The sequence below is a fragment of the Tachysurus vachellii genome, chromosome 24 (genome assembly GCF_030014155.1).
Source record: "Tachysurus vachellii isolate PV-2020 chromosome 24, HZAU_Pvac_v1, whole genome shotgun sequence".
NCBI classification, from domain to species: domain Eukaryota; kingdom Metazoa; phylum Chordata; class Actinopteri; order Siluriformes; family Bagridae; genus Tachysurus; species Tachysurus vachellii.
The window spans coordinates 14857028-14873220 of record NC_083483.1 but is presented as its reverse complement, the minus strand read 5'-3'; the positions used below and the strand labels follow the sequence as shown (position 1 = coordinate 14873220).

General features: G+C 43.7%; 1 protein-coding gene across 2 annotated transcripts in view; it reads right to left on the bottom strand.

Moving 5' to 3' along the window:
* tsc2 (TSC complex subunit 2) overlaps positions 1-16193 on the bottom strand; it is a 36031-nt gene that overhangs the window by 8045 nt on the left and 11793 nt on the right. Inside the window, exons 22-32 of one of the 2 annotated variants that reach the window (XM_060860165.1) lie at positions 14691-14880; positions 14515-14608; positions 14096-14198; positions 13904-13998; positions 11572-11700; positions 8628-8789; positions 7067-7222; positions 6836-6948; positions 6200-6439; positions 3707-3916; positions 167-315 (exon numbers count right to left, since the gene is read on the bottom strand). In XM_060860165.1, the coding sequence (XP_060716148.1) occupies positions 167-315; positions 3707-3916; positions 6200-6439; positions 6836-6948; positions 7067-7222; positions 8628-8789; positions 11572-11700; positions 13904-13998; positions 14096-14198; positions 14515-14608; positions 14691-14880 (1641 nt within the window). The remainder of the gene's footprint in view (positions 1-166; positions 316-3706; positions 3917-6199; positions 6440-6835; positions 6949-7066; positions 7223-8627; positions 8790-11571; positions 11701-13903; positions 13999-14095; positions 14199-14514; positions 14609-14690; positions 14881-16193) is intronic. The other variant, XM_060860166.1, reaches the window with a different exon arrangement.

Sequence of the window (16193 nt, the reverse complement as noted above, 5' to 3'; positions counted from 1 at the left end):
TTCCTACCTGCTTCCGAACAATGCAATGAACTGTGAATCTCACAATACAGACAGGAACCATGTGAAGGGATTTGATTGGAAAACCTCATTGATTCCTGTTCCGTCTTTTGGTTGTTCATCTCCACCCACTTGCTGTTTAAGTCCCGCCCCCTGCGCGGACACTCACCCTGCTCAGCATGGTGTTTGAAGGCTTGAACATATCGGCGCTCATGTAAATCGGTTCCGATGTCGCGCCCTCCAGTTCCATCTGCGGCGACTCCGGGTCCGACTCCGGTGCCTTTCCCTGCCCGCCTTCTTCTAACACGACCACAGAGTCTGTGTATAAGGGAGGAGTCAAAAAAAAAAAAAAAAAAAAGAAGAAAGTTGGCCTTAAGAAAAGAGGAGTCTTTGTTATGTTAAGACCAAGCCAAAGGAGTAAACTCTGGTGCTACACACAAACAAGCGTTGTAAGGTTCCTCAAAGAATCTAGACAGGTCTAGGGGAAAAAAAAAAAAAAACTGGGAATTAGAGGAAATTAGACAAACGTTTAATTGAAGAAATCGCACACAGACACACACACACAAAGCCACAGATGAGCAACAAGAGCTCTGAAACATTTCTGTTTGTCCAAAACATGCCTTAGAAAAATGCTTACAACATGAATGCTTCAAATATATATGCATTGTCCATACTGTGTGTGTGTGTGTGTGTGTGTGTGTGTATATATATATATATATATATGATTTCATTCAGTGCTACAAGCAGCTTCAAGACCAGACCTTGATTATTTGTTTTGAAGCATCTGAAATATAAATGTCAGAAGAGCTGTATAGCTTAAGGGCCTTAAAATAAAAATGAATACAAAATCAGCAGAAAGAAAAAGATTCTGCAGGTTGAAGAATATTTCGTGTTTAAACCCTACAAGAAACTTTTTTTTAATTGGCCACATGTGAGGGTACGGATATGGATTATATTAACAAGGTCTGAGCTCGAGCGCTCCTTTTCGACTCACGCTCTCCAACAACGGTGATAGAATGTTGGGGAAAAGAGAAGGTGAAGAAATCAGGATCCAAACTAACGGATGTTTCTCAACGCACGTTCTGGTTTGTTCCGGTTTACAGGCGCGCAATTATGTTTCGAATCGATACGAGTGCGAATATGAAAGCGAGGCAAACGCGCCATCGGTTTTGGGTTGCGGCATTTCTCTCACCGACATGAGCTGCTAAACTGTAGCGAAGGACAGAGCTGTAGGTTCTAGAGATATGAACTGATGAAAAATTAACATAATTCTAATTATAAATGTATTTAAATCGCTCGCTTTGGGTTCTACCGGATTTACACGGTTAAGATGACGAACCAAAGGAACTACGATGCAGAATTGACGAACTAAAAAAATCTTCCAAACAAAGTTACGTTTATATCTTTAAATATTCTACATCTACATTTCTACATTTAAATATTCAAAGCAAACAACATGGGGAAGCCCTTTTAGGGGCTTTTTACACCTGGTCACTTCATGTGTTTTCTGTGATCAGATATCTACCCGATGGTAAAAAGACCAGGTCTAAATGCCCTCCGAAACGTTTTGTAGACGGATATAAATCTGATGGTACAAACCCCTTCAGGAGGTGGTCTGGGACGTGTTTCAGATGAAACTGGACAGGTGTAAATGAATGTGGTTGTTCAAGCCACATACGTCAGCGCTATACTCCTCCCAAACAGAAGTACGTCACTCGCAGGTGATCTTTCACCCAGGTGTCTCGTTGGGGCTTAAAACGCGCTGCTGCTGCCAGCGAAATTGCAGCAAACAGTAAACGCTGTTTTTTGTAGCATAACCGTCGTAACCAGTTTTTTCGTCTTCTTTATGATCGCGTTCTGAAAACAGCACACACCAAAGTGTGTTCTGTTTCAATTACCCCGGAAATGAGGTAAAATATATTTGCATTTTGGGCGGGAGTAGAAAGATCGGATCGATATCCGATTCGCCGAGACGCATTTATGTGGCCTAATGTAAATGGAACAGTTTTAACAAATCAGATAGCTATCGGATCAGAGACAACACATGACGTGACCAGGTGTAATGAGGACCTTAGAGATGATTTCAGATAATTCTCCCGTAGAAATCTAGAAAAATGAACCATCCAAAGAACCCTTGAGGAACTGTAATAGTTAGCAAAGCAAAGATATCTAGCTAGCGTTAATTTCCTGAGGTATAAAACGCACACACAAGGTTAGCATAGTGAAAAAATTTATACAAGAAAACTTTGCGAAAAACAAAATTTTCAAATCCGTTCCGGTGTTGAGAAACAGCCGATCACCTGATTACATTTTCATTCTTATTGGTTAGTTGGACACGAATTCTGGTTGGCTGGATTGTTTTACCTGTAACGACATTTTCTCTCTCTCTCTCTCTCTCTCTCTCTCTCTCTCTCTCTCACATTGAGTAGTGTTAATAGCAAAAAGATCTAAAGTTAAAAACACTCATAATGAAGTTACAGGTAAGATATACCTGCCCAGGATATACTCCTATGTAACCTGCCTGGCTGATCGGAGGAGGAGGAGGAGAGAAAGCAGAGAGAGCCCACTGCAGCGACACATACAACAACAAGTCAACTTCAAAAAAAAATAAAATAAAAATACAAGCCAACAAACAAAAAAAAAAGAAACTAGGATGAAAACGCAATTTAAACATTCTACCACAAGACGACAGACACGTAGCGAGAAAACAGACGGCAGCCGACAGCCGCGGTGAAGCGACCTTGTATGTTGGCCTGCAATTTTCACAGCTGAAATGTCAAGGGCTTCTTTTACGGAACGTTTTGTAATTCCTGCGACACACAGCAGGAGTAAAAAAACCTACAAGGGGCCCCCGAACATTTTCTTGGCGACGCTTTCAGCGCCCGAGGAGACGTCACAGATAAGAGGACTTGCGAAAAACGAAGCATTAAACCCACAGCAGTCTCCGCATGAATCTCTGTGACTGGCTTCAGCATTTAAAGTTTAGAACATTTGTGGTTGTACTTTTCATTTAGGTTTAACTCGCTTTTTCTTCCATTCTACAACTGACATTTATTAAAATTATTATTTGCTAATTTTTAACCATAACTTTGTTATTGTTTTTTCTCCCATTTTATTTAATTTTAAATTTAACATTTTAAATTTTACTTTTTTCCCCCCTATTTATTTACATAATTTCAAAGATCTTTTTTTTTAATGTAATAAGTTGGAATTACATATTAAAACTAAACCCACCCCCATTTGAGATTTCCATTTTGTAAGTTTCTTGTTTAAGCTGCTACAAGTTTATGATTTTACAGTTTTTTTCTATTCAAACTCGGAGGTTGTTATTATTTTAAAAACTTTCTTGACTTAACCAGTTTCTTATTTTAAGAAGTTTCACAGTATTTCCAGTTGTTTTTTGTGTGTATAAGAATCTCACCTTTGTTCATTTTGTATTTTTATTAAAAACCAATTTCACATTTTAAGATTTTAATTTTCATGAAACTCTTAAATCTCAAAAACTGGAAAGTTTTAATGAACTAAAAAAAATGGCACCTGATTCATTTACAGCAGACAAATTTAGAGACCTGTAATGAATTTAATTTTTAATTTGATTTTTAACATATTACATTATTTCTGTGTATGTTTTTTTTTAAATATATATTTGTTTGGTTAACACTGGCGCCCCTTGTGGTGAGAGAGGTGCGTGTGTGACGTGCGTCCTCACCCGTGTTGGAGCGCTGTATAAAGCTGGGTTTGTTATGATGCTTGGGGGCATCAGATGAAGCTGAACAGGCAGACGGAGCATCAGTCTGGGGTTCTCTTACCCCATCCATAGCCATGAGGACACTAGAAAGCTCCTGCAGAGGCATGTTTCCCAGCTCTGAGGAGAACGGACTCGGCGGATTCTCCAGACACATTAGCCAGCTGGTGTTTCCTGCAAACACAAAATCAAAAAACACACAGCACTTTATCGGTCGATCATTTCGCACTCATTCATACGATTGCTGATTTCTTGTATAGTCCCTTTTAAGTTCTTGTATTAATTCTGGATATAAAATTTCGATTTATCCCTCCATCTGCTTTAAACTGCATCCAATTCTTCAATAAACTCACAAACTCAATCTCCATCTAAACATTGTATCATTATGGGGTGACCCATGGTGGACAACTGGAATCACAGTTTTAGGCCACCTTCAGGCCTCAACCACTAAACGTTTAAAAGCAGGACTGAAAATGAGAAATTACCAGGAAATCCAGTTAATGACAAAGTTCCACTTATGTCTAAAGCAAAATAAATATAAATAAACAAACAATTAAATCTTCGGACACTAAACGTGCCTTGGCTGTTCGACCGTATTTGGGATAAAAGGGAAGGTTTTTGCTTGAAGGTTTTAGTCGTCACACTGAATTTCTGAAAAGCATGAGCATGTCTAACCGCTTAACTGGACCTTATCAACACTAATTAAACTAATTAAAATTGTGCGCCTCCGGTTATATTTTCTCCACTTGATTTATTTTAAGGATAGGGTCACGCTGGCTTGATTCCTGACTTGCTGTACCTGGGGCTTGTTGTGGGATTTGTACTTGCCTGTATTTGAGACTGGATATTGATTTGGTATTCTGGGTTTCTCTGGGATTTTGTATATCTTCATGTCTAGATTTGTTGGTGGGTTGAACTACTTGAGGTTTGATCGAGTACAAGTTTACAAGTTGGGTTTGGTGTGAGACCAGTCCGGCCGCACTTGGGGTTTGGTGTGAGACTAGTCCGGCCGCACTTGGGGTTTGGTGTGAGACTAGTCCGGCCGCACTTGGGGTTTGGTGTGAGACTAGTCCGGCCGCACTTGGGGTTTGGTGTGAGACTAGTCCGGCCGCACTTGGGGTTTGGTGTGAGACTAGTCCGGCCGCACTTGGGGTTTGGTGTGAGACTAGTCCGGCCGCACTTGGGGTTTGGTGTGAGACTAGTCCGGCCGCACTTGGGGTTTGGTGTGAGACCAGTCCGGCCGCACTTGGGGTTTGGTGTGAGACCAGTCCGGCCGCACTTGGGGTTTGGTGTGAGACCAGTCCGGCCGCACTTGGGGTTTGGTGTGAGACCAGTCCGGCCGCACTTGGGGTTTGGTGTGAGACCAGTCCGGCCGCACTTGGGGTTTGGTGTGAGACCAGTCCGGCCGCACTTGGGGTTTGGTGTGAGACCAGTCCGGCCGCACTTGGGGTTTGGTGTGAGACCAGTCCGGCCGCACTTGGGGTTTGGTGTGAGACCAGTCCGGCCGCACTTGGGGTTTGGTGTGAGACCAGTCCGGCCGCACTTGGGGTTTGGTGTGAGACCAGTCCGGCCGCACTTGGGGTTTGGTGTGGGATTTTGTATATCTGCACTTCAGGTTTGATTTGGTACTTCTTGTCTATCTGTTCAGACAAGTTTATTTGGCTATACATTGGTTAATCTTGAATTGTCTGTTCTTGTGATCTGGGAATTTCTCCAACAGTACCTTTAGATCTATGCACTAGGAACTTTAGCTTGAATTGAGACTTGCTGACCTGTTATCTAATAATTATAATAATAATAATAATAATAATAAGAAGAAGAAGAAGAGACATGACTGGATTTAATATAAATTTACTGCACATGTCCTTCATAAGTCATGGTCTAGCGCTGCGTTTTACTGACTTCACTAAAATGTCTGGAGAAAACATATGATCTTGTTAGTCACAAGACAACGCAGTCACACTGAAAGAGACAAAACCACAAAGATACTCGCTCACATGGTCACACAGCAAAAGTGTCGTATCCACCCACACACACACCCACAACCAGATATAACGAAAAAATATAATAGGAGAGTCAACAAAAAAAATAAATAAATAAAATAAAAAAAAGAGCACAGAAACAGACAAAACAGGAAAAAGAGGAAATGTTAATGTAGAACTGTAAAGCAAGAAAAAGCAAGAGAGAGAGATCTGGGGTCGTGTGTGTGTGACAGATAAAGTGATAAAGAGAGGGAGTGAAAGTGAGAAAACGTATTTCTCCATTTGAGGTACATGATAATATAAAGATGTTTAATTTCTAAAAGTTAATGGCTATAATTAAGATTTTCCCAAGATTCTAACAGATTTTCCTACAACAGAAATTCACAAACATGTTAAAAAGCACTGACGCTTCTGCTATCACACACACACACACACACACACACACACACACACACACACACGTGCAATTTCTGACCTGATGGTCTCCTTATAAATATTTGAGCCCATCCTTGCGTGAGCATGGGCACGAACTCGGCCAGGCCGCTCTTGTCTCTGAGGGGCAGCGCCGCGTGTGAGGAGGAAGAGGAGGATTGTGGGAGTTCCTCTACACCACGAGGACAGTTCAGAGCTTCCAGAGGAGAGCCAAATTCCCCCTCAGATGGAGAAACCAGGGGGCTGAGACTCTGCACCGCTCCAGCACGCAGAGCATGACCACCTGACACACACACACACACAGTGTGACAGAGGAAAGAAAGAGAGAAATAAAAAGAGGAAGTTGAGAAACCCAACATGAACAGTGATGGAACATCTGCACTCTGAGTCAACCTGAATGGTCCAGTGCAATTTTCTTGATAAATAACGCTACGAATAGCTCAGAAGAAAAGTCTTTAGATATGAACACTTTGTGATGGTAGTTAAAAGCTAATGATGTCTGATGCCTGCTGAAATGTGATGAGCTGAAGGTCACACACTCATTATTACATCCGGTGCTTGGACCCCACAGATCGCTTTTCAACCTCAGTGTCTGCCAGATTCCTCAAACTCAGATTAAGTCTTTAATCCGCTTTAAATGCTCGTTGAGAAAATACTTTAGTGTGTTTGCACGTTTTACCGGACATGGAGCGGACTCTGATGCGTGAAGCTCGGCTCAGCTGTTGACTGGACTGAGACTCCAGTTTGGCTGGAGCTTCCTTCGTTTGTCTGGTGTGAAGTGTTGGGTCTGACCTAAAGGGTACAACACACACACACACACACACACGTGTAATCTCTCACTGCGTGTGCACGCATGTGTATGTGTGTGTGTGTGTGTGTGTGTGTGTGTGTGTGTGTGTGTGTTAGTTACCGGGTCATCTCTCCTCCCCCTGGTCTCTCTGCTGTGTCAAGGCCTAATAAGTTCTGAGTGCGTGAGCCACCGCTGGTCGTTATGGTAACCAGCTTGTTACCCACCAACCAGGTCATGCTGGGTCCACCAGCCAATAGGAACTCAGCGATGGGAGACCTACAGAAACACCAGGACACACGATCAGACACTGCAACTAGTCTCTCTCACACACACACACACAGACAGACACACAGACAGACAGACACACAGACACACAGACAGACACACACACAGACAGACACACACACAGACAGACACACACACAGACAGACACACACACAGACAGACACACAGACAGACACACACACAGACAGACAGACACACAGACACACAGACAGACACACACAGACACACACACAGACAGACAGACACACACACACAGACAGACAGACACACACACACAGACAGACACACACACACAGACAGACACACACACAGACAGACAGACAGACACACACACAGACAGACACACACACACACAGACAGACAGACAGACACACACACAGACAGACACACACACAGACAGACACACAGACACACACAGACAGACACACACACAGACAGACACACACACAGACAGACACACACACAGACAGACACACACAGACAGACAGACAGACACACACAGACAGACACACACACAGACAGACACACACACAGACAGACACACACACAGACAGACACACACACAGACAGACAGACACACACACAGACAGACAGACACACACAGACACACAGACAGACACACACACACAGACAGACACACACACACAGACAGACACACACAGACAGACAGACACACACACACAGACAGACACACACACACAGACAGACACACACACAGACAGACACACACACAGACAGACACACACACAGACACACAGACAGACACACACACAGACAGACAGACACACAGACACACAGACAGACACACACAGACACACACACAGACAGACAGACACACACACACAGACAGACAGACACACACACACAGACAGACACACACACACAGACAGACACACACACAGACAGACAGACAGACACACACACAGACAGACACACACACACACAGACAGACAGACAGACACACACACAGACAGACACACACACAGACAGACACACAGACACACACAGACAGACACACACAGACAGACAGACAGACACACACAGACAGACACACACACAGACAGACACACACACAGACAGACACACACACAGACAGACACACACACACACAGACAGACAGACACACACAGACACACAGACAGACACACACACACAGACAGACACACACACACAGACAGACACACACAGACAGACAGACACACACACACAGACAGACACACACACACAGACAGACACACACACACAGACAGACACACACACACAGACAGACACACACACACAGACAGACACACACACACAGACAGACACACACACAGACAGACACACACACACACACACACACACACACACACAGACACACACACACACACACACACAGACACACACACACAGACACCTCTTGGGCAAGGCGGAGAAGTTAGAGAAGACATAGCGGGCCATCATGTCCAGGCAAGTCTCTGTGAGCTCCAGGTGAACCGTCTTCAGCGCGTCGTCTGCCTGCATTACAGCGTTTTCGTCTGCGGAGCCCAGACTGCACGTAGTGGTAGACGTCTGCATCCTACACACACACACACACACACGTCAAAGGTGAAACGTTAAATCGGTCTGAAGATTCAACACAAGCTGAAATCTGAGTCTTTCTTCATGTGGAGCCGATTTCCATTTCAATCGTTATTAAAATCTATATATTTAAATCTGTTGTTGATTTCAGCCGACATCGAATCAGCAAATGAAGGCACATTGACCACACACACACACACACACACACGCTTCTCTACAACCATGCAGGTTTATTGTTCACTAACTGTTCACTCAAACGAAAGCTGGGACTTTTTCTTGTTGATTAAAAAAAAAAAAGTGTTGCAGAAGGAAAAAAAAGGAAAATTAATAAACGCGCACATAAGAGCGCATTTTAACATGTTGACGTATCACTATAAAATTTTAAAATAATATTTTATTATAGTATATATAAATATATTATATAATTTATACAAGTGTCTGCCAGTTATGTACGTAGAACTTTCCCAATGCGACCTCTTGTCTTGATCGTTCTAGAGCAGACAAACCTGTGGGCAAAAAAAAAAAAAACCTCGAAAACATGATTTCAATAAACGATTTCGTTCTATAACGAAACTAAAGGTCAGCTAAACACAAGTCCCAGCTTTTGTTCCATGGATTCCATCATCACTCACCACAGTGAGCGGACCGAGCAGACAGCACAGGTTTTTTGTGCTTTTTGTTTTTTTACCTCATGGAAGAAACTTAAAAAATAAAATTAAATAAATAAAAGGTTTCTCCAGAAGTTTTAACTACAGAAAGAAAAGGTTTTCGATCCCGTCTCCTCGTCCTGCTCGCGACCTCCAGCTCGGTGTGCCTGCTGGAGGGAGACCGTGATGTCTGCTCGGGCGGTGCCATCCTCCGCTAATAGATCGACAATCTAACGCACTCTCACACACTGTGTCATCATTTGTTCGTCACAATAACAAACAGATAATGTTTCACCACTCGCTCGCTCGCTCGCTGTCGGAATAGTGTGTCAACGATTTCACATTGTGTGAGAGAGACAGGAAGTGTAATATCTCTCCGGTTTCAGGCTGAGTTTGGGAATTCAATTATTTTTTATCTTTAGTCAGGAAGATGATGCAGCGGCATCCACACACACACGCGGCTGGGGTACGATTATAACGCAAGTCTTTTTGTTGCCGCATAAAAATAACAGCAGTCGTGAAATGCAGAGACACAAAGAAACACAAAGAACAGCCTCAGAGTATCGATTCAGAGGCGGAAAATGATAGACATTAACTGTTTCCTGAGCAATCACGAATCCAACACACTGTTTGTACATTATGTTTGAGAGCTTCAGTTCTGCTTCAGTTCTCAGTCGTGAGCAACAACAGCAACAACAAAGAAATCAATGTTTAAAAATAAATTCCTCCAAGAACCTTTTCTGGAACCTTTTTCTAAGACAAACTCGAGATCGAGAGCACATTTATTTATTTTCTTTAACGTTTAAACAACCATTTAACTATATAATCGGTAAAAAAAATTATATTTATTTGAGAATTTGAATTAAATATCAAAAGATTTCTGTCCACTGTAAGATGCTATTTTTTTAACCCCTGGGGTTTGACTTGGGGTAAATAAAACACATGAAACCTGCTTCGTCTCATTTTGTCGGAGCACATCGGGGCAGAGTTTTATTGACCTTGAGGACACGGTGAGGGTTTTTCTTTCCCTTCCCTCTGTGTATGGCAGCTCTGACTTTATTGCCTGATGCCACACTGCCCCCTGTAGGTCACACTGACGAACTCGATGCATTGTGCTGATTTTAGATTTTCGGTCACGATCCTAGTCCGTTAGCTGCGACGTTATTTAGAGTCTGGAAGCTGATTACGGGTCGAAACGCGTTTATTTATTTAAGTATTTTTAAGGAAAACCGAGCGGGAGGAAGAGAGCGGAGCGGCTGGTGAAACATTTTCGGTAAAGTCTCAAAAAAAAAAGAATCGTCCATTTAAATCAGACAAAACCCCGTATCGAAATAAACCGACATGGTCATGATGTTGAATCTGCTTGGATTAGAACAGAATAAATAAATAAATGGGAAACTGAACACCAGATACTTTACCTTGCTCCGAGAACAGAACACGTGACTGGTGTGTTTTATGGCAGTGGAAAGGTTTCGGATGAAAATCAGTGATGAAGGAAAAACAAACAGAGCCAGAGACAGGCAGCAGGCATAGCGGGGTGGAGTGTTATAGCGGCAGGAAGTGCGCGTGATTCGACCCTGTAATCGTCGCTCTGTTTTGGTTTTGTAAAGACTTTTTTTTTGTGTGTAAAGCACGGCTGTCAGTCAGTGAAGTGCCCCGCCCACTGTTCGCTGTGCATGCCTCCTGTGTGCGGCTGGACCGTTTCGTACGTTCGTCAGTTAGCCAGGATAAAAAAACAATGTGAAATAATACAGACACACGAAATAAGCAAAGGGGGAAAAAACAGCATAAAAGAAAAAGAAAAAGAAGAAAAAAAAAACAAAAAAAACACGATGTTTCGGGCCAACAGGAAGCCACGTCAATGTAAATCATTACTAAGCGCATGCAGTTAAAAAAACAAGAGAAACAAAGCCTCCTCCAACATGCATCCATCCCACCCCATGATATTCATCCACAGGAACCACATCCCATGGCGATGACCCCCGAACCCCATTCCACTTCATTCCAAGCCCCTCCCGTAACCCATAAAGAACTCATTCACAAAGAAGGAAAGGCAGCAAAAAAGAACTGGATTTCTGTGGAAAGGAAGTGATTTTAGTTGTTTGTTTACGGTGATTACCCAGAATGCTCTACCTGCGCACCGCGTGCTCGGAAACGCTGATGCTTCGGGAACGGAAGGCGTCCATGGCTGACAGATCTTTCAGCTCTTTAACAGGGGAGTTAGCGCTCTGGCTCTGCTTCGCCACTTTGGCAGTTCTCAGACTGTCAGAAAAGGGGCATGGCCACAGTTTTCAGGAAGGGGCGTGGGGCAGGTGAGGGGTAGGTTGGATTGGATCGGACGTTTTTTTGGGGCAACGTCGGAATGGTCCACGACAAAGTCAAGGTCAACGGTGAAGAAGGTGGAGGCAGCCAATCAAAGGACAGGGACCAGCAGCGTCGTTGACCCCCGAAACCACACCCACCGCACGGCCCAATCGGAGGAGTGGGGAGGAGCCAAACAAGAAAGTAAAAGAGAAACAATAAAAAAGTAAACTTGGTCAGCAGCGCAGACTAAACAAAGGAGACAGGAAATGTGTAGAAAAAAGAGGAAAGAAAACTAGAAAGAGAGAAAACACAAAGATAAACACACAACAGGGCATAAAGTACTTTCTTTAAAAATAAATAAATAAATAAAAAGAAATTCAGGCATTAAAAAAAGAATCTATTAATAACAGAATGCAGAAATCTACAAGGGAAGAGAAGGCAGATTCAGCAATGATCATTATTTAAAAAAAAAAAAAAAATCAACAGTACAGCACAAGGTCACAGTAAGAGCCGTGTGTGTGTGTGTGTGTGTGTGTGTGTGTGTGTGTGTGTGTGTGTGTGTGTGTGTGTGTGTTTGAAGAAGTAACAGATGCAGCAAAGAAAACAAAAACACATGATTCATTAGGAAGTGATAGTAAGTTGTGGAGTTAGAACAAAGGAAATCAGGTGCTGCGTCTCATCTGTCCGCCTCCTCGGTCACTCTGAGCCACGACGCTGTGCTGATGACTCACATGGCCGTCACCTTCCTCACCAACACCTCACCATCACAGCATGTAGAGTTCTGTCTATCGCTCTGTAGTCCTGTCTCCATCTTTCTGTCTGTCTGTCAAGAGTCCTCTCTGTCTCTCTCCGTCCGTCTGTCTCCGTCTCTCTCCGTCCGTCTGTCTCCGTCTCTCTCCGTCCGTCTGTCTCCGTCTCTCTCCGTCTCTCTCCGTCCGTCTGTCTCCGTCTCTCTCCCTCCGTCTCTCTCCCTCCCTCTCTCTCCCCCCGTTCTGCTCTACATTATCTCATTAGCTCTGACGCACTGTAGTCAAACTCAGAAGGAGATTCCTTTCATTCCTCTTGTTCCAACTCCACCAGGAACAGACAAACAAAAATAAAAGCACATGGATGGAGAGGAATGTTAAGACACGGGATCTGTGAGGCTTCTAGTTACCAGCGGCTTTGTCGCTACGGGTTGCTATGGTTACTGTGATGGCGCTTATGTAACAATGGAGACGTTTCGTGTTAAAATGATCAGAGAGATTTTACAGCTACTCGGCGGGGACGGGAAGCGGCCGTTCTCTCGACGGCTGTGGTGGGAAAAGAGAGAAAAGTAAAAAGCGAGAGAGAAAGAGACGACTCGCAGAGGGGGAAAAAAAAAAGAATGTTCAGAGAGAGAAGGGCAGAGATCTGTTTATAATTATGTTTCCATGTGGGTCTTTATTAACGGACTTCCATTAGAACAGAGAGACACTCTGGACTTTGAAAAGCATTTGACTGACAGCCATCAGGATCCAAACTCAGGGGCGAGGAGCGTTTACAAACGCCACCAACACGCACACGTGGTTAAAATCGTGACTATTCAGTGTGATCAGGGACGAGACTGACAGTATATACATACACTGTATTCCAGACTTTACAGAGAGACTAAAACTGTCAATTCCGGGGAAAAGGATTTAAACACCGTCTCGTTAAGGAATGGAGGATGCTCTGTCCTGATTGGCTGGTGAGGGTCCTCCTTGTGGAGAAATGGTATTGAGATATAATCATCGGTGAGGTGAAGTGAATGAATGGTGAGCTACAGTTACCATCCCTCTTACACCACAGACCTTTTACCCATTTATAGCTACCTTAAAGTTGTGGATGTCAGTCTGAAAAACACAGTGTGTGGTTTCATGTGTTTATGTTTTTGTTTGTTTTTTTAAATAAAATGACTGAGGAGAAACAGAAAAGAGGAGAATCTGGAGACAGATGAAGCATGTCAGACAGATGAGTGTATAAAGAAACCAAAAAACAAATGATCTGTGCTGCAATTAATGACAATATGATATCATACTTTCAACACGGTCGTTAACGTTACCATCGTCACAGACATTCAATTAACCTAACTTTAGGATAGAAAACCTATTTACAATGTTTCTTACAGAGAGTGTGTGTGTGTGTGTGTGTGTGTGTGTACCTCTTCGGCCTCTCGTTCAGACTGGTGCTGCGTGCCCGAAAACTGCTCTGCTCGTGTGTGTCATCGAACGGAAGCAGAGCATTTGAGCGGAGACCCTGTGTGTGTGTTTAGAGAGACAGACAGAGAGACGCCATATAAAACCTTAAACCTAAAACAGCAGCATCATCATCATCATCTCTTACACACACACACCTTAGTGATGTACTGCACAAAGTCTTTCCTGAAAGGCATCCTGCAGCGGATGAACCACATGGCAATTACATGGTGGGCGAGAGACACGATGTACTGATTAAACCTAGAGAGAGAGAGAGAGAGAGACACAGAGAGAGACACAGAGAGAGACAGAGACAGACACACAGAGAGAGGGAGAGAGACAGACACAGAGAGAGACACACAGAAAGAGAGAAAGAGAGAGAGAGAGAGAGAGAGAGAGACAGAGAGACAGAGAGAGTGACAGAGACAGAGAGAGTGAGAGAGAGAGACAAAGAGAGAGAGACACACACACAGAGAGACAGAGACAGAGAGAGAGAGAGAGGTCCATAACTGTTAGTGTGTGTAGTGCTGGCAAGAGTGCAAGAGGGGTGTGTGTGTGTGTGTGAGGTGGGACTCACTTAGAGGGGTTGGTGTAGGGCAGCGAGATGGCAAAGACACTGACGTACTGCTCGGCTACAAAGTTAGCGTACAGGTGAGGCAGCCTGACCAGTGCTAGTGAGAGAGAGAGAGATTTATATAAACTGTGTGATAGATCTTTCCACACACATGAATGGCTGTGTGACTCATCACTCACTGGACAGGAACTCCAGCATGGGTGACGCCATGGTGACGGTTGCCGAGATGTGGGTGAGCTTGACGATGAGGGCGGGCAGCAGTTTGATCATGATGTCAGGCATCTCCACTGTACACATGGTCAGAGCCACGACACACTGCTTAGCACAGCGGTAGATCAGACCCGTCTCCAAACACTGCACCAGCTCCCTCTGAGGGGGGAGATGGGGGGAGAGGTAGAGGGGGAGAGAGGGAGAGAGGGTAAGTGAGGGAGAGGGAGACAGAGAGAGAGAGAGACAGAGAGAGAGAGAGAGAGAGAGAGAGAGACAGAGAGACAAAGAGAGAGACAGAGAGACAAAGAGAGAGAGAGAGAGACAAAGAGAGAGAGAGAGAGTGTTTACAAAAGAAGTTATACAAATCATTCTTTGATCACCGAATGATAAAGCTGTCTAATTTGCCAGGAATAACGTTGCCATGGCTACAGTTTGGCAGCATGTTTAATATCAGCAGAAAAGGCAAAACACTGAATGTGTGTATGTGTGTGTGTATTTGTGTGTGTGTACAGTTGAGGCCAAAATTCCCCCCAGGAATTTTGGAACATTTTCCTAAAGATCTTTCCAATGTTTGCAGCATTGATAAAACTTGATATAATCAAACATTCACCAGTGCTATTTAGTAGCTTTTGGTACATTTTGGAATATAAAATACATTTTTAGGCTTGCTTTATAATCAAATATAGTGAAAATGGGGTGGTCAAAAATATTAGCCCCTTGTGAATATTTGCTTTCAAAACACACCCAATTAATCAATCAGCTTTCAAAACACACCTAATTAATCAATCAGCTTTCAAACCACACCTGTGCAGTCAATTGGCTTCCTAACAACACCTGGGCATTCAATCAGCATTAAAGGACTCCAAGGAACAGGGCACTTGAACACATTATTGGGAGAGACTACTTTTACTCACCATGCCAAAGACAAAGGAAATCAGTCTTGAGCTCAGAAAGAAGATAGTGGAGGCTCATGATAAGGGGGAAGGCTATACTGCCATTTCCAAGCTTTTCACAGTGTCTAGAACCGCCGTACGTTGCATCATTGCCAAGTACAAGGAGACAAATTCTGTAAGAAACAAACCTGGGCGTGGTCGTAAGCGCAAGATTTCAAGAACCCTGGAGAGGAAAATAGTCAGAGATATCAGCAAGATGCCCCAGACATCTGCCAAGATGATTGTTGCTGACCTGGCCTCTTCTGGAGTTGATGTTTCAAGGAACACAGTTGTGAGGGCTCTTCATCGTGGTGGGCTTCAGGGCCATCGTCCCAGAAGAACCCCTTTACTCAAACAGCGGCACATCACAGCTAGACTGAGGTTTGCCCGTGAACATTTGAAAGGTAAAGATGAGTTTTGGGAGTCTGTGCTTTGGTCTGATGAGACTAAACTGGAACTGTTTGGGCACATGGATGTTGCTTATGTTTGGCGAAGAAAGGGTGAGGCCTTCAACCCTAAGAACACAGTTCCCACAGTTAA